We start from the raw sequence: 24,367 nt of genomic DNA, 5'->3' as shown, positions 1-24,367 counted from the left end.
GACCCCTGGGGTCCGTTCTTCGTACGTGGATTACTCAGTTAGCTGGATTTGGATGTTGACGATTTGACACGATACAGGATCGTTTCGTTCTTCAAAGCTGATCCGAGAGTTGTTGTCATAGCAACAGTTCTGCTAGGTCAAACCTGATCGGGAGCAGGTTCAATTCATATAAACAGGATTAGATCGGTTCAGTTCATGCAAAGATAATACAGAAAGTACGTTCTGAATTCTTATATTTTCTTACAGTAGTAGTTATATACACTTGGGAAAATGGTACATATTTTTTAACTACATATATAAAGTTATAGTCATTAATAAAATAAATAACGTTATACATATTAATAAAACTTATGCAATCTGCACCCTCGAAATGAAAAAGTACAAAGACTGCCATCTGGTGGTGCAAAGAGAAAACTTATTGATATGAACTTTTTAGATCGCTTTAGTACAAATTGTGTATAATAGAAATGCACAATATGTGACTTTTTTTTAAAGCAATAATACATTTATGCAGTCATAAACATGTTTTGACAGTTAATATTCCAGTGATTTGATGCTTCACAAAAGTTGCAGACGCCTTTACCAATATGAAAATGCTTTTGTAAACAACCAGTTATTCTTTACACCGATTAAAAAAACGGCTACAAAAATAAAGAAAATCTTTTCTAAATGTGGAAATAAATACATTGATTTGCATTGAAATACATGATGAATACTCTTGACACATGAAAGTGTAAAGCCTGCAGCTCACAACAAATGTGAAAGGTTATTGATTGTCATATTTAACAAGCCGTTTACTGCTAATTTGATGTAGCCTAATTTTGCTCACATGGATAATTGAATATTAATCGGATGATGTTATTACGCTGCTGTGCCATCAGCCAATCGTTGCATTGCTGATCATGATTTCGAGGATCGATAGATCTGTCCTTCACAACACACGCAGCGATCTCAGATCAGTTCATCCAGACATTCTAATCTGATTCGCAAACTTGTTTGAAGAACCAAATTAGCGAGAGATCAGTTATTAAGATTAAAAGATCCAGGATCTGCCAAATCATCTTAGATCATTTAAGCGAGGTACGAACAACGGACCCCAGAAGTGAACAAAAGTCATTTGGGACTTCAACTGTACATTGTTTATAAAAAAAAAAACATTATATACATATAAAAATAAGCTTTTAATCAAAATTTTGATTTCATTAAGACTTGAAGCATCGCTAAATATATATATTTAAACACTGTAGTTTACTGCTTTAAATTATGAGTAGCTTGGCAAGTCAATTTCAAAGCTTTAATGATGCCACCTTTGCCAGTGTTGTTGTTATTGTGTGTGTATTTTCAGAGCCAAAATCATAAAAGGAGACACACTGCAGCCAGTTGGCTCTAAACAGGATATCCCAAACTTTATTTCCTGTGTAGAGGTGTACTAGGGGAGCAATCACAGTTAGTGGACGTCCATCTTATTAGATTGAGTGCAACATAAAAATAAAATCAAAACAAAAAAATCTCATATTCAATTATTCATTTCGGAAATAAAACAACCTAACGATCAAAACAGAACAGCGAGAAATAAAGCGATAGACAGTGAGAGAGAGAGAGAGAGAGAACAGAGTCAGCTTAAATAAGCCCATGACAAGAGGACTGTGTAAGACACACTATGCCACAAGGCCACACACACTTGCATTAACATGACTCTCAGCATAAGCTTACAGTGATCGTACACACACGCACACACAATTATTTGAGCCCCTCGATCTGTACAAGACAGATAATATAATAAAACCTTCATTTAGATTAGCTATTCCGTTACATACAATACATTCAGTCCTGCTTTGGCATGAGAGCTTTCTGCCATGATGTTTACACTGCAAAATAAAGAAAAACAAAAGTATTTTGTCTTGTTCTCTAGCAAAAATAATGTAATGGATATGTTCTAATGAGTAGATCTCTTTTGTTTGAGCATAAACCGGCTTATATTATGCTTTTAGGAACAGCAAAAAAAAAAAAAAAGTCTATATATATATATATATATATACTGTAGATATTCTTTGAAAACAAACCCTTCATGTGTAAAAGTATTCTTTTTCTGGAAAACTAGACAAAACAGCTAGTCAGGAACAGTATTTTTTGCAGTGCGAGTGGTTTTTGCAAACCTTTTATACATGCTATGAATTTATACATTATAAATAAGTGAAATGTAGACATTTACACACGTATACGCACTGTCCAGGAACATTTTTACACATATACACTGCCATTGTTTACAACATAAAGCCTAGATTTTCACGGGACACATTAATGCAAGATGTTAGTGAGGCCTTGGAGTGGAGAGTTAGAGGAGAGAGAGAGAGAGAGAGACGGGAAGAGGAGGAAATAATATTATCAAAGATTAGTATTAAACCCCTGAAAGGCTAGAGTCCATCTGAGCAGTGAGGAAGAGAGAGAGGGGTTAGGAATGTAAGACAAACCCTGACGCTTTACATACACACACATTCTTCTAACGTTTTACAGACATTTTCCAGATGGTTCACTTGTTTTTTTGTTTTTTTTGGAGCAGAAATATTACAATTTCTACGTTCCCTTAATTCTTACAAACATCAGACTGCTCAAACACACACACACATGCACTCACACACTGCTCAGCAAAGAAACTAGAACAAAAGCTCTATGCAACAATCAATCTAAAAGGCAATATTTGTCATTCAGAAGTTCTTAAGGGTCTCAAATAAATATGTTGTATTCTCTCTGTGATAATGGCAGAGTCTGCCTTCATTCTACTGTACAGTATATACATACACACACCTGAACGCTTCGAATATTCCACACTGTTAAATAATACAGCCATTGCAACAACCAAGCGACGGATCTTGATATATTGCTTCCACTGTTTGTACATGTGCTCCTGTACCAAACGACAGATACTGCCTTTTTAATATACATGTGCAAGTAAAAACCCAAAAAAACCTAAACACATTCAAATGAAACTTACGGACGGAAAATCAAACGAACGAACGAAGAGTCTGAATATCTATACAGCTTTCAAACCTCGGTAGACTACGTTAATGAAGGGGATTCCGCGTACTATATACAGACAGGTTAGCATCCATGCATTTGTCAACACGAATCACATTAACATTCCAAATATGGACATGGCAAACAAGGGGGCGGGGCAGGGGAGGGGCTAGGCTTCACAGGGGGGTGGTTCTGACGCAGCCACGCCCTGATTTATAGAGCACAGATGTGCAACTGCTGACCTCTGCTCTGCCAAAGCAAATACACATACAGTATAAACCGTAGAGACCATGTAGAGTTCCATCATCCCGTACGGAGAGACGCACCGCTTGGTGTGACGAGCAGAACATACGGCGAGAGTCTGGTCTGGCGAGAGTCTTGGTATGGCTGTAATTCACATGGATTCACCGACTCGCTCCAGCTTTGTTTATTGGTTAAATATTAGACTTAAGGAAAAGGTCTGTTTATTGATGATGGTGTTTTTTTCCTTCATTCTTTGTAGTGTCTTTCTTGTGGATCTTAAAATATGCAAGCAACAGCGGACCATCTTCATAAGGGACTGACGGTCATCATTAACTTCCAGTGGAAAGGCCCTGGCGCTGGTACAATGTTGATTCCTTTCATTACAAATGTAAAACAAACTCAAACACAACAACCTAAAGAAAAAAAAAGAGCTCTTCAAGCGATCACCTTCAAAATCAAGCTACTGCAACTACAAACCCCAACTTAGAACCCCTTTAAAACACTCTTTCGTCATGAGAAAAGGTGTTCGGATGCAGTAAAAGAGCTGTAGGCTGGATCCCTTCAGTACAAACACCGATAAGAAATGTCACCAAGGCCTCTTTATCCTTGCAAGGACATTTTTGGTGTGGGTAAAAAATGTAAGTATCGAAATACAAAACCCACTTCAGGGGCTGTGTGGCACACTTCAGTTCTCCGTTAGAAAGATTTCCCTTTGGCAAATTTTGGTGCAAACTACACAACAGATGCAGTCCAAAATATCTACACGTCAGATCTGCTGTGCTCAGTCCAGAAATGTGATTTCAGTTTTACTCTTAAAGATAAAGGTTCCAAGAATCGGTTTCTCAGCTGAAAGACATTCAAATAACCTTTAAGTTTAACAGATGATAACGGCTCTCTCTGTAGGACCATCAATGGCGATGAAGAACCCTTATTTTTAAGAGGATTCCCATTAAGACTGGAAATTCAACTTTGGACCCAGCAAACTATTTTGTGTTAAATAGATGTCTAATAGACATCTAAAAGTAGACAGCTTGGCTAAAACAAGGCTAAACTTGGGCTGTCAGTGAAAATTTAATAGACATCTGAGAATAGGACAAAACTAGACTAGTGGTCAAGTAGACAGACTTTATATGTGTAGTCATTCATTTCGGTTTATTTGACGACTAGTCTAGTTTTGGCCTATTCTTAGATGTTTATTAGATTTTCACTGACAGCCCGAATTTAACCTCGTTTTAGCCAAGACCACTATGTTTAAATGTCTATTAGACATCTTTTAAAAACAAACAATGCTTGCTGGGGAAAGAAGTAAAAAATCCTGCAATTGCATTTTCAATATTTAAACTGAGCTACGCTGGCTTTGTTTGCGTTAAACCATGCTATCCTAAATATAATTAGAATCAAATTCAGGTTAGTTCTACAACTTTTGCTTTTAAAATCAAGCTATGTCTAAAACCGTGACTACTCTACGAGATTTACCATACAGCTCTGAATGCAGCGAATCTGTAAAGTACAAAGAAGCAATCTCAGCAGGTTTGGAGGGAAAGCGCGCCCTCGTAAACTCCACGTAGATGAGTGACTCAGTGTATTCTTTATCAAGCAAAAGACTACCAATTTTGCATGCTTGCATGTGTAAGACTGTAAATTGTGTCTGAATGTATGGCCACCGGTTTTGCATTTTTCCCATAGTATGTCTATTTGTTTGGACGGAAAGTAACAGTCATAATTGTAAACTTTCAATGTGATGTTGGCAAAGCATGTCACATGCTGGATTATCTCACGGCACAGACCTCCATCAATTGCATAAATTAATAATCTAATCCATAACGAAGTGCGCTATAATCATAATGGAAAATTCAGGATGTTCCTCGACCAGAGCTCTTCCAGCAGATCGAGGCTTTTAAATCAAAGTCTTGCACTAGTGCGTCTCTGGTCTCTAAAGCTTAAGCGCCGGCAGAGATTAGCACTGCATTCTTCTTATTGTTATTCTCTTCTGAACTGCACAGAAAAACTGGCCTTCACAGGAACTAGTTACACACACAGCTGCTCTTAAGAACAACAAAAGCTGTTTAAGATGATGTGCGAAGAGTTAACCCCTTTTGATTACATTACCGTAAACACAAAGTGGTGTGCTCGAAAAAAAAAAAAAAAAAAAATCACCCAAGCAAAATTACAGTACCGCTCGCTCCAACATAACAAACCTATAACACACAGCCACATTACCCAGAGTTCCATGGCACTATGAAGAGGGCTTACAGATTCCACGGCCCCACGTGGCTTTTACACCGGTTTAGGTTAAAAAAGCACATCTACAGTAGTTAAAGGTAGCAATTTCATAGTCTAGATTTTGATGTCTGGACACTGTGGTCCAATCAGATGCAGTCGTTGAGCGGAGGAAGATGAAGATGAACAAATGATGTGTGGAGAAAAGATGGTCTGTGGAAAACCATCATCCACCGCTGTTGCCTTCCTCTGCAGTCCTTGCTAGTTTTCCCCAGAATGCATGAATGTGTTTGTGTGTGTCTGTGTAGTTCTGTGTGTGTGTGTGTGTGTGTGAGCATGTGAGTGCATGTTTAGAAGCCCTTGATGTGGCAGTAAGCCTCCAGAGAGGAGAAGAGGATGTAGAGGAGCCAAAGGCTGACGAAGAGCATTGTGGTCAGCGCTTTCGCAGTCCGCGGACCCCCCAGCTCACCGCCGATATCGGGCCGGCGCCGGTACATGAGCACCGCCACACAGATGAAGGCGAAGATGGTGAAGAGGGTGACGGAGAAGGCCAGGTTTCCTGGCTCCACCCTGAAATCGTTGCCCTTTGAGTTGTGGTAGATGGCGGCGATGGACCAGGCCACTCCGATGCCCAGGAACACGTTCACGGCGTTGCTGCCCGTCACGTTTCCAATGGATGCATCGGCATACTGATCCTGTATCGCTGCCACTTTACTGGCAAATGTGTCTAATGATAAAGAAGGCAGAGGAGAGAGATATTAGTACACCATTTCTGACAATTACTCATAAACAGACTAATTTGATTGATTAATAAAAAATACTAATAATGCAAACTTTGTTTAAAGCAAATAATCAAAAAAGTTACAAAAATCTTAACTATCAATAAATAAATAAAACCTGAACTATCCAGGGTTATGATAATAAAATAAATCAAAAACATGTTTCCTCAGCTATTTGCCAGAGATATTCCTAAATATTTTGTTCTTGTTCAACAAGATGTATTAAAATAAGTACAACAAATATAGCAAACAACCAAACCAAACAACCGAACAAACAATACATACATATTTTGAAAAAAAAAAAAAAATAATAATAATACCATACACAAATATGCATTGTATTGTTTAAAGTAAAGTTGAAAATATACAAATAAAAAACAAATAATTCAATAGTATATCATTGGGATTAAATAAATGAAACAAAAACTAATAATGTAACAAATAAAATAAAAAATTTACAGACAAATCAATAAACCAAAGTTAATAAAAACAATAAAACTAAAATTCTTGAAAAAATAAATGAAAAAAATATTATTACAATTAAATTAAACAAAAAAATAGAATGTATAATGATAAAATAATTTTATAAAAATTTAAATTTAATAATTAACTAAAATTAGATACTAAAATAAAACTAAAACAATCAAATATACAAAACCAGCCAAGTTAAATCCGAAACTATTTAAATGCTTATAAAAAGTTTTATTATTTATTAAAAAGAACAGAATAAATATAAACAATCTATAAAAAGAAAAAATATATTAATTTAAACTATTAATAAATCTACAATAGCATATTAATGTCACCTAAAATGGCAACAAAATACTACGAATTTATTACAGATTTAATTATGTACAGTAAGGAAAAACTAACAAGAACACGTGGTTTATGCTTAAAATAAGAACAAATAACCCAACAAAAAATGTTATAAATGAAATATATCACAAATACAGTGCTCATCTTATACAAGTGCAGCCCATTTTGAAAATGAATGTTTTATCCATTTCTCAGTGAATATAGGCAGTGTATTTTGGTACATTTAAACAAAACAGATTTATTAAACAGATACATTTATTAAAATAATATTTTACACTCCAAACATATTTAGAAATTGAAGATAATATAATTAAAATCAAGTTAATTATTGCAAAAAAATAAATAAATACAATTACAAACTACAAAATTTCAAAGTTTTAGATTTTTTGCCTCTTGATTTTTTTCTCTTTTTAAATTTTGTATTTAATATTTTTCTCTAAGATATAAATTTTGGTGTACTAGTTTTTGGACCATTGTCATAAGTTATTTTGTTAGATAATCTTCTGATTTGGATTCAGTACTGACTAATCTAATGTATATGCACAAATTTAATATTGTATAGCTTCCTATTAAAAATATGAATTTAAAAGAGAGATTTGTAATTAATCTTTACATTTTTCAAAATTTATTATATAACATTAATAATAAGAAAAAATAATAATAAGCAAAAAATCTGGTAGAAAATAACTAAAAATCAATTGTATTCTTTTATTTATTTACAGCGCGCTAACACCAGCATATGCTCACACGGTATTCTCATCTCTCTCATCTCTCCTTTTTTGGTCAGAATGTAATTTCACAATAACAGTCTGGTTAACCTCTGATTTGAGCTGGAATCAGAGGACTGTGTTTTCTCACCGCATGCTAACGGCCTGATCTATTGCAGACAGATGAGGAATCATGAGGATGCTGATTGTGCTTTCTGTCCTCTAAATAATCCGACATGCACAAACGCTGCTTTTTCCAGCTCTCTGTCTTTTTAAATCTTCCTCTCTCGCTTTGGTTATGCTAATGCACTCCATCACACGTAACCCTGCTAAAGCGCTCTGGATATCTTCATATTACTGTTTGCTGCCTGTGGTCACAAAGAGCCATTTTCCTCATTTAAAGGTCTTGCATTCTTGCACATACACAATATAATATGAGCACAGTCCTGTTTACATATTTGTACCGCACGAGTACATGCAAAGAGAAGATGTAATCACACACACACACTCGTAAATGTAGTACTGTAATAGAATAAAACAGAGTCAGTAGTTTTGTTGCAATAGTTTTGTTGTGTCATGTGTTGCTTGCTCCAAGTTATTGGCTATTACATTGACATGGTTGTGTTCAAAATAATAGCAGTGTGAAGTTTAATGAGAGAATTCATTTATTCTGTGAAAAAACAGATATTACTGTATGATGGTCCTCTTTTTTAAAGGAAAAAGTCACTGTTTTCTATATTTCTTTCTCATTTGTGATGTAAAGTAGGTTGTTTCAAACATTGTTCAGAAAAAGTGATTTAAATAAAACGTTGATTGCATAAGGAAAAACATACACACTCACTGGCCACTTTATTAGGTACACCTTACTAGTATCAGATTGGACCCAATTTTGCCTTCAGAACTGTCCTAATCCGTTGTGGCATAGATTCAACAAGGTACTAAAAATATTCCTCAGAGATTTTGGTCCTTATTGACATAATAGCATCTCGCAGTTGCTGCAATATTTTATTGTCCAACTTTGGTGAGCCTGAGCGGATTATAGCCTTAGTTTCCTGTTCTTAGTTGACAGGAGTGGCACCCGATCTGGTCTTTTGTTGCTGTAGCCCATTCTCCTTTGACCTCTGGCATCAACAAGGCATTTGCTCCCACAGAACCGCCGCTCAATGGATGTTTTCTCTTTTTCAGACCATTCTCCGTAAACCATAGAGATGGTTGTGCGTGAAAATCCCAGTAGATCAGCAGTTTCTGAAATACTTAAATCAGCCCGTCTGGCACCAACACCCATGCCACATTCAAAGTCACTTAAATCACCTTTCTTCCCCATTCCGATGCTTGGTTTGAACTGCAGCAGATCATTTTGACCGTGTCTACATGCCTAAATGCATTGAGAAGCTGCTATGTGATTGGCTGATTAGAAATTTGAGTAAGTTGGACAGGTGTACCAAATAAAGTGACCGATGCAAGATTGGCAGCAAATTATAGGATTCCCATCAAAAAATGAACTCAAATACTTTCAAGTGGCAAGAAAAAAACTAAAACATGCAACAATCTCGCAGCAAATTCATAACTTTTTGATTTAGTGGCTAATTCATATTAATTTGTATTACCTCATTTAGTCATTCTAGTTCAAGTTGGTGATCCTCTAATGAGGGACAGAAATGGAGTTTGAGGGTACGGCTCCTTTTAAAAATGATACATTTTTAACACAAATAAAACAACTACATTTTAAGCAAATATATACCGATGAGAACAAGCAACCACAGTTAAAACAGATCAAGAATGGTCTGAAGGGCAAAGATTCAGCAAAACATCACTTCCAGACAGATCAAAGATGATCTTAAATGACCTTTAAGTACAGTTACTGTCAAAAGATGTTTGATGGAAGATCCGCTGTCAGCAAGAAGCCCCCGTAAAACTCCATTGTTGAAAAATGCTGAATCGGTTAAAATTGTTCAAGGAACACACTGACAAAGCCCAAAGATGTGAACTGATGAAAGTAAAAATAATTTTTTCAGATGTAGTGTCATAGACGGTCTGTCAGACGACATACAGGTACTGAATTTAATACAGTGAGAAGAATGTTGGCACAAAAATCATGTGATGTTCCTCATACTAGTGGTGTTGGACCCTTGTACTGTTTACCAGGTATCGTAGATCAGTTTGAATACATCAGAATACTTGAAGAGATTATGTTGCTCTATGCTGAGGAGGAAATGTCCCTGAAATTTGTGTTTAAGTAATAAAAATAGTGTTTAAGTAAAAACTTTTTTTTTTCTCTTTAAAAAGAAAAATATTGATACTGCTATTTTTTTAACAGACTGATAATCCTTTGTATAAGCATTTATTCTTTATTTTATTATTTATTTGACTTTGTTATTTAACATTTAACAACTGTCAAATTCTGTAGATAAAAAAAAACATTTATATTAATATTTTAGCAATATTTTATTTTCAATTCAGAATAAATCAGATCGTCATATAACAAAACAAACAAATACTCAAATCCTTAAAACTGTCGTACACAGTGGTGCAGTGAGTAGCACAATCGCCTCACAGCAAGAAAGTTGCTGGTTCGAGCCTCTGCTGGGTCAGTTGCCATTTCTGTGTGGAGTTTGCATGTTCTCCCCTTGTCTGCATGCTCTTGTTTCCCCCACAGTCCAAAGACATTTGCTTTAGGTAAATTGAATAAGCTAAATGGTCTATAGTGTATGTGTGTAAATGAGTGTGTGTATGAGTGTTTCCCAGTGATGGGTTGCAGCTGCAAGGGCATCTGTTGCTTAAGCATATGATGGATAAGTTGGCGGGTCATTCCGCTGTGGCCACCCCAGATTAATAAAGGGACTAAGCTGAAAAGAAAATGAATGAATGAATGAATAAATAAATAAATGAATATATACCTCTAAATGCCGTCTGACATTTTCTCCTAAAATAAGCATTTTTCTCAGCTTCCTTTGTGTATGTTCAGTTATTTCACTTTAAAGCCAATAAAAAGAACATATTTGTCAATATAAACGTAAAATTACTGAGCCTACAAACAGGAGTCGGAGAAAAATGCTAATTTTAGAAGAAAATATCATACGGCATTTACAGGTTTTTGCATCTAAACTCTTCATATAAATCTAGATATATACCTGGAAATTAAGGTATAGTCAAGCCCAGTGTGTTTTTTTGGTTTTTGCATGTTTATCAACATGAACATTCCCAACAGAATCAACAATGAACATTTTCACAGAAATGAATCATTTCTGGATGTGAGCAGCTCCAAGCTGTCATCTCATAATAATAGTAACTCCATCCAATTCCATTCCATTAAAAACATCCATCTAAAAGCAAATGGTAAAAACTCTCCATGCGAATCTGACAAAGTATCTGAGAACAACATTAGCCATTTAAAGGCTTAAAAGAGCCAAACTGCCTCAAACGGCATCTCAAGACACAGAATTATAAAGTCAAATCTGGGTTTACTGTAAAGTACTTATCTGTGAAATAACATTTTCCCTCTCGTTATTCATCACCGTCCTGTTATATTGTTGTAAACAACAGCATGGACGGAGCCGTTTCCATAGCATTACCATGGAAATTCTCAGTTAAGTCTCAGTAACACCCAGTCTGGTATAAAGTCCTGCCAAAGAGCCTGGCAGCGGGTGGACGACAACTGCCGCTAATGTGGGTGTCTGTGCAATGCAAAGCTTCATCACAGAGAGACACTTGGGAGTAGTTTAACGGATCAGCCTTTCAGACTGTTACACACTTTGAAACAGTTTTAAACCTCAGACTGCTTACATTTACGCACAAATTTATATACACATGTATATATCATGTGCATGATTATAATGCAAATCAATATGGTTTTGTCTCAAGCATAGTGTACCAATTCTAAACCACAAAAATATTAAGACCGGGTAAACAAAATAGCTAATCATCATTCTACCAATTGAATGATTTTGTGTATTAAAAGTTTTCTACAATGTTTAATTATGAAGAAATCAGGCTATAATTTATTGTAGATTTTTAAAATATATATTAGATTTAAATGTCTTATGAACCTTGACGGTTTTTACGTAATTGAGAAAATGCTGACATAAATTTTGTAAATATCTGTACAATAAAAGGTTGTATATAATCAGGCAAACTATGCATGAACATGTCCTTCTAAAAAACCTTTGAGAATTTACAGTAGACTAAACTGTCTAGTTTGCCGTATGCAAGTGCGTATGTAAAAAGTGTTTTACAGCTTAGTAAAGACAATAAAATCATGAAACATTTTCAGAATATGTTTTTGAAATCTACAGACACAAATTGATAAAGTGCAAAAAAAGCAATTGCTTTTTAATGCGAGTTATGTCTTGTTTTGAGCCACCTGTAAACCTGTAAAAGAAAACCTTTTTAAAGGTGCAGTATGTGAGTGACAGCCAGTGGTTGAACAATGTATTGCACTCCTGATTCAAAACATTTTCACTCTGCCCCTCTTCTGATGACTCCAGGAGCGTGCCTGACTATGGAGTCTAAAGGCTGGTTTAAGCTATGTTCTAAATAAAAGCAAAAGATAGCACATGATAGAAGAAATAATTTTCATATTAAAAGGGGCTTTTGTTCTAACAAAAACCTGAAATTTATAATTTATGAAGGGCTTCTATTTCTTGCAACTGAACAACAGAAAACTGACAATGATCACCTCAGGTACACCTGATGTGTTTTATTCAGTGTTAAATGCTAATAATGTCAGTTTTTTACATGACACAACTGAAAGCAGCAGCAGATAGTTGACCTCAGATCTTGAAAATAAAATAATAATTAGAAATTGATCTGATTCAGTGCACACCAACAAACATCAGTGATTCAACATGTACATTTAATAATGTTAAAAAGGTTTAATATGTATTAACTAGATTATTAACTTTACCATTTTGTTGGAATGCAGTGAGTGCACTATTCTGGGATTCTGAATGGCTGTATTTAAATTTCTGTCATGTTTTGTCTTGTTCAAATAGCCAAATTGATTTTCACTGCAAATCTCGTCACGCAGCATGTTGTTAATACATAGGGTTACAATGTAATCTGCTCACCTAAGGTTTACGTTCGTAATATTTATATTATTTGCTAATTAATAAGAACCTTATGTGGAACTCCACCCAGGCAACCTGGGGTGCTGGAATATAATTGGCTAAACTGGCATTGGATAGGTTAAAGGGACCAAAACATAGACAGGCGTTCTGGCACACAACACATATTTTCAAAGCAGAATAACTGACTTACGCATTGTTTTTCAGATATACACAGGAATGCTTAGTTAGCATGTTTCTTAAATAACTCCAATCATATTATGGTATTTCTATGATTTAGAAAAGTCAAAAACTTACAAACAGCACCTTTAATAAATATGCTAATCTGAATGGTTATTAAGCATGATGTAGTTTTGGAAATGGTAAAACATGCTTGGGGGAATAAATATGATCAGAGCATCAACTTGCATAATAATTATGTACACACTATAGTACTTTATCAAGTATAAAGTGTGGCTCAGGAAAACACTCGATGCATGTCTGCTCTGTAAAATACAGTGTGAGCCAAAAACATTTAATCTAGAATAAAAAAATCATTATAATTACAAGACATTAGCAGAACCGCATCTAGAAGATGTACGTCAATCATCAAACCCATTTCCATTTTAAATTAATCAAGCAATTAATTATAAGATCCTCAAACTATGCACTGAATCTAAGGACTTTGTTTTGAGTTCAGAAGCTCTGTCGAATGTTGTCTTATCAGTGAGCAACACTTCCTTCGTCTGCTTTCTGTCTGTGCGTTTGGCTAATTGGAAGTTCAGTTGTTTTCTCAGTAATACTGGCTTTCATCTCTCAGTATACAGATTGACACGCTCGCTAACTGCTCAATAACGCTCTGTTTGTGTGCAGCATTTGTCATTTTGTCAAACTGTGCAGACGCAGCAGAAAAACAATCAATGGGGGGCGATTGTAAACCATTCAGTGGAACAGTTTTTCAAGTTTGCTTCACTTACATTACTTTTGACCTTTTTGACCTATTTCTAGTACAAAGTGTAAGTACCACAATGTTTTTTGTTAAGCAGGACCAGAGTTAGTGCAAAAGTAGCAGAAGAACAATCAGTTGCGATTGTAAATCTTTCAGTGAAACGATTTTTCAAGTTTGCTTCATTTACCTCACTATTGACCCTATTTTGGCCTGTTACCAGTAACGGGTGTAAGTACATCACTGTATTTGTTAAAATGAATCAGAGTTTTTGACTTTACCAATACCATATAAATAAATACAATTAAATATCATTTATTTATTAGTAATACTTCCTACAAAAACCCATCTGTAAATATAAGGTCAAATTGGGTCTTTTATTATGTTAGGCAGATCAATTAAACATAAATGTAATTACTCTTACAGTGCTCAGCATAAATGAGTACATCCTCTTTTGAATATGAAAATTTTTAGTTATTTCCCAGCGAATTTAGCCAATACTTTTGGAGCATTTAGACAAAACTCTTTTATTAAACATATATAAAGAGCACCTATTTACCCCATTTTACAAGATGTAAGAAAAGCCTTTGGTGTCTCCAGAATAGATCTGTAAAGTTTTAGCTTAAAATACCCATCAGCTTATTTAATATAGCCTCCAGAATCTGCCCATTTTGGTGTCCGAGTACAGTGTAGCTGTTTTTGTAGGCTGTGACTTCAAATCCAAGTGAGCTGCTTTTCCCTGCCTACGATTCTCACGTGCATGTCTGCTTCTCATCATGCGATATGACTACTTCAGCTAATCAGCAGTCAGTGACAGGTACAGACTTGGATGAAGCTGAAATACAGCTCTTTATCAAAAATACCATTTGATGTATTTGTGGTGGAGTTTATTCAAGCCTTTCTGAAATGATGAGTCTCACACAAATGCTGTTTGCACGCGCACACACACACACACTAGCATTTACTAACACTATGCGACCATGGTGATTATAATGGTTAAGAATTAGATATCAATTTTACTGTTTTTATTACAAACATGCTCCGTTTTACAAACGGTTTAAACTTAGAAAAATCACATCTAAAAATCACAGAGAATTGAAACAAATATTTTAATCCTAGTTTATTTGTAAAAAAATGTTCTGTGGACATGTGTATACATGTTCTTATAGAAACATGGTGAACTTCAAACTACAAAATGTTGTATTTTTTAGGTTTGTCTTGATTTTTCCTGTTTATTTATATTTTTATTTAACATTTTTTCCCAAAATATTACTTTGGGTGCAGTCATTCTTCTACTTCAATCTTAAGTTTTTTTTTTAGATTAATTCTAGCTTTGTCTTAGGTACTAATATAATGTATATGCACAAATATATTATAATAAAGCATCCTACAGAAAATATACGCAGTGAGCAGTGTACTCATTTATGCTAAGAAGCAGTGTATATCATCAACATGTATACATGCATCTTACCACAGATTGTATATTTTTCACCTTATATTCAGGGACTAAAATTATCACTTGCCAAGCACCAACTGCAAGTGAAAATCAGTGTTGGCGAGTATATGAAATGGTGCCAGTTGGCCAGTAACTTTGCTTGATGTGCAATATGGTTTAGCAAAATTATAAATTTGCATTGTAATTATATAAATATGGCAACAAAAAAGCAGCATACAAATCCTGCAGTTTTTCCACCAAAGTATAATTATAGTTTAATGTTTTCTGTATATTAGCAATCAATTTAAGCTGAGGTACAATGCGTCTAAAGGCCTCCAGGGTTAAAAGAATTCTTGGGTTTAATCTGCATCTTTTTGTGTGCAGATGTAAGTTGTAATATGATGTTTATGTTTAGTATAAATGTGATTCATCTCATGTAGAATCTGTTTGGGTGAGTTAATTAACCTTGTGGCACAGAGTGTTACTGAGGAGTGCTGTTCATTCATCTTCAGCTCATGCACCACAAACAGCAATGTCTGACATTACAGACTATGACTGGATATAAAAAAAATCATGTAGCACTCAATTTTAGCATCAGGATTTAGTTTAAATAATACTTTGATTTTAACATGATTGCTATGCTATGTGTACAGTGTGCATGATATAACTTTCATCATCAGCACAACAGTACAACAGACATCTGTATGCTGACAAGTGCATATAATTAAAATATATCTACAACTTTATTTTAAACTAACCTTGTAATTTTTATCGATCATAAATCACACTATTTAATGGAGTACAAGTCTTTTGAAGGATGTACTTTAATGTTAAAGTACACACACAATTTGAATATACTTCTTTAGCTTTAAAAACAAATGCCTTTTGTGACACCTATAAAAAGGCTATATCAATATTTCATTTTTGAAGTATCACAGTTATAGTCAATACTGGCATATGGTGACAGCACTAACTTCCTCAAACTGTGTTGGATAATAGCAGGGGAATTGATTTGTTGCAAGAAATAATAGAGACAATTTTTTATAAGATGCAGTTATGAAATGCTATAAATGAGGGGAATAAACATGAAAAATGGGACACTGCTTGAAATTTTTCAATAATCCTCTTTTACACAAAAAGTTGTGCTCAATCAATATTTAATTAATGTTTCTTCCTCTATTAAATTATAAATTGGGGTCATAAAAAATCTGAGAACAGTCTGTTTATCTAAAAATGAAAATGTCATCACTGACTGACCTGCCTACAAACCTTTATGGCCTTTTCGTACTGAGTGAAACAAACAAAACAAAGTCCAATAGTGTTTTAGATACCTCTGATATTCCTTGTATTTAGACGAAAAGATCAAGAGTGTTTTAGACCTTTGATATTCCTTGTATACAGACAAAAAAAGGGAAATATCCCTTTAGGCATACTTTGAGAAAATACAGATGATCAAAATAACATCTTCTTTTGTCCACGTAAACTGACTTTTACTGGAAAGCATGACGCAAATGCAAGGAAATGAGTTCCTGCAGTGAGATGAGGAGAGCAAAAGGGCGAGAAATGGAGGATGAAAAGGAAAGAAATGAAGTGAGTGAGGTAAAGAGGGAGAAGAAGTGAATTAGAGAAAGAGAGAGAGAGAGAAAGATGGGAATGCTTGTACTTTCTGCTCTCTCAGCATTTTCTCGATGAGCAGTCCAGTGTGTCTGGAATACTAAACATGGTGAACATGCATTGCACTTCCAGCAGACTCAATCTATTTAACATGCGTGTGTGTGTGTGTGTGTGTGTATGTGTGTGTGTGTGTGTGTGTGTGTGTGTGTGTGTGTGAGAGAGGAAGAGTCTTCTGTACATGCGGTATGTGTGTCCTGTTTTAAATAACAGTTATCATGACTGATGAAGGTAATATATGGGGGTGCATTGTAGCAAGCAGCTTTACTCTGCATAATTATATGATATATCATAATCATAGCCCTGCACACTCACATTCTCACACACATGCATGCACAAGCTCTTGGACATCCTCTTTCTGTGATAAATGACTGTATGTAAATATAAATATGGGTGGCTGAAATGCAAAAATCACTGGCAGGTGTACATGTTTCTCACCTGGTACTGAAGTGCCCAGTGCCACAAACACCACTGCTGTGACTGAGTCTTTGAGACCGATGGTGCAGCCGAAATGAGATGCCAGGTCACCGATAAAAGCCGTCAGGACGCCAATCATAATGATTGACACCACGAAACACGCCCAACCGTTCCAATAGTCGGTGGGTGGCACGAAAGCAAAGAGAACTTTCCAGAAGACGGTTAGGAAATGCATGACATAATCGAAGCAGGAGGGAAGCTTCTCTTCTCCACATTCTTCATCATCATCATCCTCACCTGCAGGAGCATGATAAAGAGAATCATTAAATATGACCTTATGCAAGGTGAATAAACACCTGAGTGTTACAATCTGCCACATGAATCATCCTGTGCCATGGAAATAATAATAATTATTATGTTCTTTTAAAAATATGTGCAATTACTTTCCTAAGTGAAATTAATTACAATGTTCATCTAGAAAAATATAAAAGTTGAGCTAATAAGAAGTCACCTGGCACCTGAGCCACTACATGGGAGCAATCCAGAATACTGAACACCGTAGCAAATGCATAGCAATAAATATAAAACAACCAAAACAGCCTAGCAACTAGGCAGAACACCTTTGATCAGCATATGTTAGCAACTCATTAGGAAGCCACTTAAAGGCATTTATTCTAACTTCTATCCAGAACACTTTAGCAAATGCATAGTAACTAACATAAAATTGTTGAAAAAATGTCAAGAAAACTTAAGCAACTGTCCAGAATACCACAACAACCCCCTGGAAACATTAGCACATACTAGCTACACCTAGTTAGATGAAAAATGAGATGTGTAACATTACATTAGATCAATAATGTTAATCAAACAAAAGAGGGAATGAGTCACTACTTTGAATATTCAAGGCATAGTTCACCCAAAAATGAAAATGGACTTAACCTCAAGTGGTTCCAAATACATTTGAGTTTCTTTCTTTTGTCGAACACAAAGGAAGTGTTTTAAAGAGCCCCTATTATGCATTAAAAAGACCATATTTTGTTTTGGGGGTCTCCAACAACCAGCTGGAATGCTGCTTCCTAACATTCTTCAAAATATATTCTTTTGAGATCAACAAACGAAACAAATTCAAACATTTATTGAACAAGTTTATCCCAAAAGTAATTGTTTATTTTTATAGTGTATTGACCGCTTTATACTAATAACACAGCACCACCAGTGTTATTGATAATGTAATTATTGATTAATTTGATTAATTTATTTATACAACAGGTTATCAGTAAAATTCTATGGGTTATTTTTGTTAAAACCAAGTGTTTTTGTAGTAAAATGTAAAGCAAATTATTTTTTCTCCTCCTCGAGCAATTCTCTAGCAAGCATCCAGGAAACCCCCTATAAGACCCTAGGAACACACTTTTACCTGTGATCACACTGATTACATTATTAACCAAACAACAGCCTTATGACAACTAACTACCCACCACACACACACACACACACACACACACACACACACACACACACACACACACACACACACACACACACACACACACACAATGTTGTTGAGTGAGTAAGTGTGTGTGTAATGTGTATGCATGTGTGTTGAGTGAGGCTATAATCTGTTTGCTATTCTATTGGTGCTGCATTTCCTTGAGAGCAGTTTACACAAACTCACACACTGCTCTCTGACAGGTGAGGCTCTTCCTTTAAACCGAGATTAGATGCTTTGGGATGTTTGGAAATCTCATCTATTTAGTGCTGCAGCAGAATTAAACATTGTTTTACTAACACATTCTAATCACTGGCATAAAACCTGATTGCACATTGTGATTAAAAGGATTACTGATAGAGAAGAAACTCATACAGACACTCGGTACTTAAAACTGAAAATCCTCGAAACTATCAGATCAGAAAGATTACATAAGAGAGAACTTGAGCTTTGAAGATCCTCAAGATTCAGTCACAAATGTGAGCTGATCTGCATGGGTGTTCGTTGGTCTTTTTTATGACAGTCCAAGAGTGTTTGAAGGTCATGATGATGTTTACTTTACTGCTATAAATGTGTATAAACAAGCATATTTGGAATAAAACAGATAGATAAGATCAATGGCATGGTTTTTATGCTGTGAGTGTCTGAAGGGTGAAAATGCCCCATAGAAGTCTTAAGAACAGTTTGGCATTCTTACAGTTTGGTAAATATAGTTCACATAAAAACTAAAAAAGGTGGAAAGTGGAATGGAAAGTGTGTTTGTGCATTTTTTAAAACAATAAACCACCAAGGGTCTTTCAAAAAAGGGAGAGTACTCCAAATGAATTCAATATTTACAATGGTTTAAGTTGGAAATTTGATTTCCAGGTCTGTAACAGACATTAACACATAAATGGATTGTAAATACTAATGTAATGCAATAAATAAAACTCCCCATTTATGCTAAATGTATATATGAAGAGTTCAGATGCAAAAACCTCAGTGCCACCTGAAATTTCTTTTAATATTAGCATTTTTCTCAGGCTCCTATGTCCTATGTTCAGTAATTTCACTTTTATGGCAAATAATAGGTTATTTTTATTGCTTTTAGCATGAAATAACTGAACATAAACATAAGAGGCTGAGAAAAGTGCTCATTGTAGAGGAAAATTCCAGATGGCACTTAAAGGTTTTTGCATCTGAACTCATCATATTGAAAAACTGAACTTAAATGTGTTACATTAAATCCACTGTATTAAAATATGTATATTTTAACTCTGCATTTACATTTAATATTTGATTTTTTAGCAATTGTATGTGTTTTTTTTATTTTTATTATTCATTCATTCATTTTCCTTTGGCTTAGTCTCTATTTCAGAGGTTGTCCCAGTGGAATAAACCACCAACTAGTCCTGCTGTGTTTTACAGCAGAGGCCCTTCCAGCCACAACCCTGTACTAGGAATCACCCATACAACCTCATTTACACACACTCATACACTAAAGACAATTTAGGTTGTTCAATTCACCTATGAGGCATTAATTTTTTAGTTTAGCAACAAAATAAAATAAAATTATACAATATATAATAAAACTATATAATATTATTATATATTAATAATTACATAATTAAACAAAAATACAGCAAAGATAATATTGATTTAAAATAACTTAACATACTTTGAAAGAAAAAAGAAAATTAAATAAATACAAAATTTAATAATAAATGATACAGCAATAACACGTTTAATCTATATACTTTCAATTTCTATCAGTTCAAGAAAAGAGTCCCCATCTAGATTTTCCAAAAAGTCCTAGAATATTTTCCAAATAAACCAAAATAGATTAATTTTGTTTTTCAAAAAAATATGTTATCTTTTCTAAGGTAAGGCAAGACATCATCCCCTTTATCCACTGAGAAACACCAGGACTGTCTTTATTTTTCCAAGAACATGCAATTACATGTTTGGCTTCCAGCTAACATAAAATTAACTGCAATATTTCATATTTGATCACATCAAAGTTCAATGGACAAATATGCAGTATACACAAGCTGGGATCAAGAGGAATTACTTTACCAATGATTTGACAATATTCAGTATTTTAACCCAAAAACAACTGACTTTAGAGCACTCCCACATACAATGAAATAAAGTTACCTTCTCTTGCTTGCATTAATACCATGGATCAGTTGAATTTGGGTTAAAATGACGCAACTTAAGTTGAGTTACATACTGTGTACTCAGCAATTATATTGAAGCAATCTAAAAGTGCTTGTTGTCTGTGTTTAGGCTTTTAGATAAGCTTCTAGCCACTGGTCCTCAGTTATATCAGCCTGCAGGTCAGACTGCCAAACTTGAAGGCTGTCATTAAATGACTCTTTTGATTTGTCCACCAACTGTTTATATAAAACAGAAACTTGGCCTCTACCTTTTAAACAGTTAAGTGTAATATTTTCCAAAATAGAAAGTCAAATGGTGATCTTGTTTTGACATAATAAAACTACACAATTGCAAATATTTGAAAAAGTGCTTATTTGAAATTCCAACATAAAGTATCCTTCATCATAGTGATCAGATTCCTTGTTAATACCTCGAGTTGATCAAATTTTAAAACCTGGTTTGGCTCTTGCAGGGCGAAAATTTCTATAACCAAAACATATATATGTTAGCTGCAAAGAAAACATTTCTATTTTCTGCTTCCAACTTCCCTTTTATTTTTTGTCTGTTTATTTATTATTAATTATTTATAGAATAAAATGCTTTATGAGCCATTTTCCCCAATAAAGGAAGTCCCCAGATATCTCAAATGGGAGGTTGTGTCACGTGGGGACAATTATTTGCCCAATCCATAGATAAGTAAACTTCCACACACACACACACACACACACACACACACACACACACACACACACACACACACACACACACACACACACACACACACACACACACACACACACACACACACACACACACACACACACACACACAAAAAGTCATGCTCATGCTGTGTTGACTCTCTTCTTATCTTTCAAAATAAATCATCTCGCTGTGCTGCAGAGGCTGACATTTAGCAAAGCTTTTAAACTCGCAACTCTTCAATTTACTGCCATTAGCTGCAGACCTTTTCCGCTTATTTGTCTCTATCTGTGTACTTTTGTGTATATGTATGCATGTGCGTCTGTGTGTCCTAATAAAAAGTAATGGAAAAATCTGTTCTTTCCTCAGTGGGGTTAGATAAAAAAGTTTTCCACTGGTCATCTATTAATGATATCAGTTAGGAATTTAATATTAATGCAAGTCAGACTGCCTTTTTTAAGAATGAAAATTTATGATTCAAAAATAACAAAAACACAATAAAATAATAAGCGTATGCCATGTGCACCGAGTGGCGAATTGCAAACCTGGCCTGACACATTACAATTAATCATTTTGTAAATAATGTCTATTTCCACTCCTTAAGACATCAATGTATTGTCAGGAGCCAAATGTATTACTTTTGTTTTGTCTGTACATGTTTTTCTGACTCTAAAAGTGTCATCAGCCATTGACATTGAGGTTTTCTGATTCATAAAAGATCTGTTAAAAACAGATGAAGAAATAAAGTCAAGATGAGTTTGGTGCTATTTATTGCTATTTTCAAACCAATGCCATGTAGTTTTAATAGCAAATCCATTTGCACAACTTAGATTTGGGTGTTCTGCTCTAAAAAGGTGGTGTGTTAAGGTGCATTGTTGGTGCGTTGCTATTTCCAAAAACTAAAATAGACCATTAGTATAAAAATAGGCCATTGACCAAGTAAAAGCAGGTCTAAAGAGCACCTTAGTTATTCGCCTCAGAACACCATAGTTATGCGCCTATGCAGGTTTAAACGCTTATCACAAACAGGATGCACAGAAATAAACAAATATCTTAACATATGAAAGAAATTAAAGAATTAAAATGTTACAAAAGTTATTATGTACTACATTAAAATTAAAAACGCTGCCTCCATGCCTTCTTCATATCCATGGGACTATTTTTGGTTTATTCATGACAATTTGCAGTTGTATAATGTTATTATTATTATTATCAGTATTATTTATTATATTAATATTTATGTATGTTAGTTTTTTCCATCTGTTGGGTTCTGGATATGTCTACATCACTATATGGGGCATAAGAATGGTATGTGTATTTGGATATAACTCCAACCTTTCTGTGCACACTTCGTTATTATTGTTCATATATTCATTTGCTGGCATTAGAACTAAATTTAGAAATAGTTTGACTAACCCTAACCATAACAAATCTTTACACTTAACAAATTAAATTAAATATGTAGATTAACGGATTTCCTTAGTATAAGAAAGTAAAGAAGTTAAGTACAGTAAAAGTAAAGAGAAAGTAAATTAATTTTTTGTAACCGTTTTCTCGCTAGTAAAGCATTGAGTTTTTCCATTGAGTTTTTCCTCTTCCACCATATAATTAGCAAATGCGCAATGACGCGACACAACTGACTCTTAACCCTGTTAGACCATGCGCAGTGTGCAGAGCATATCTTGACATCCTTAAAATAGCCAAAGTGGATTCTTACACACCCTTAATGCTTTTGTGCCATGGACTTTTGCAGCATTGCAAAGATTGTTAAAATATAAAAAGTGTCGACAGCCACTGACTCACATTTTCTGAATCTTTCTGGTTTCTTTTGAAAACAGATGAAAAATAGGGTGAATATTTGAACAGAAAATCTTCATTTTTGAGTGAAATATTGATCTTTACAACAAGAATAGTGTCTATGACAACAACTATAACTTTATTAGTTGTACTTATCTGCTTTAAATGCTTAAGCTCTTTGAAGCAGGACAAATTCCAATTGGCATTCAATGTTTTTTTTTTTCATTAACTTTATGTGTCCATTATTTTATTAAATCTACAACAATTGTTTAAATTACATGTTTATTTTTTAGTTATTCCTGGTGTGAATGGGGCTTTAGTGTTACAGCAGTCTATGCCTAGCAGTAGTGCACTGGTGATTACAGGTCAGTTCTAACAGCAAATAGAGCAACACACACACATACACAGAGGCTTTTAACCTTGCTTTGCCCCAGAGCACAAATTGGCACACTGAGAGGTGTTCATGTGTGAATCACTAAGTCCCCACACCTGATCCACACACACACACACACACACACACACACACACACACACACACACACACACACACACACACACACACACACACACACACACACACACACACACACACGGCTAGAGCTGCAGTCTCTATGATCATCAGTCTCTCTGAGGTCGTGCTGCGAGTGCTAATTACTTCAGAGAAAACAAACCAAAAAAAGTCCCCTCTCTCGTTTTTCTCTTTGCCTTCATCTACTTTCTTCGCACAGCTGTAAGTGTCAAAGTGAGATGAGGTTGTAAAAACTACAGCAGGGATAGATTTACACATACTCTTAAAGGCGTATTTTAATGGTGCACGCAACCTATCACATAACAATACAACATGCACAATCATTCCTTTACATTGTAAGACATGAGACAATGAGACAAAAAACTTATACTCAAGGATTTTTTTTGTAATTTGTGGTTTAAGGTAATGTTGTTGTAAAGAATG

General features: G+C 34.8%; 1 protein-coding gene across 36 annotated transcripts in view; it reads right to left on the bottom strand.

Moving 5' to 3' along the window:
* Positions 1–1,380: 1,380 nt before the first annotated feature.
* The window catches only part of slc8a1b (solute carrier family 8 member 1b), a 200,584-nt gene continuing 177,597 nt past the window's right edge, over positions 1,381–24,367 (bottom strand). For 21 of the 36 annotated variants that reach the window (XR_012392868.1, XM_073927576.1, XM_073927575.1 and 18 more), the window contains 2 exons: positions 17,313–17,588; positions 1,381–6,205 (listed from right to left, as the gene is read on the bottom strand). Coding sequence is in view for 21 of the 36 variants with exons in the window: in XM_073927576.1 (XP_073783677.1) it covers positions 5,829–6,205; positions 17,313–17,588 (653 nt within the window). In the remaining 15 variants the exon portion in view is untranslated. 36 annotated transcript variants of the gene reach the window in all.

Source organism: Danio rerio, chromosome 17 (genome assembly GCF_049306965.1).
Source record: "Danio rerio strain Tuebingen ecotype United States chromosome 17, GRCz12tu, whole genome shotgun sequence".
In the NCBI taxonomy this organism is placed as follows: Eukaryota; Metazoa; Chordata; class Actinopteri; order Cypriniformes; family Danionidae; genus Danio; species Danio rerio.
The sequence above is the reverse complement of the archived record's forward strand: the minus strand, read 5'-3'. Positions and strand labels throughout refer to the sequence as shown.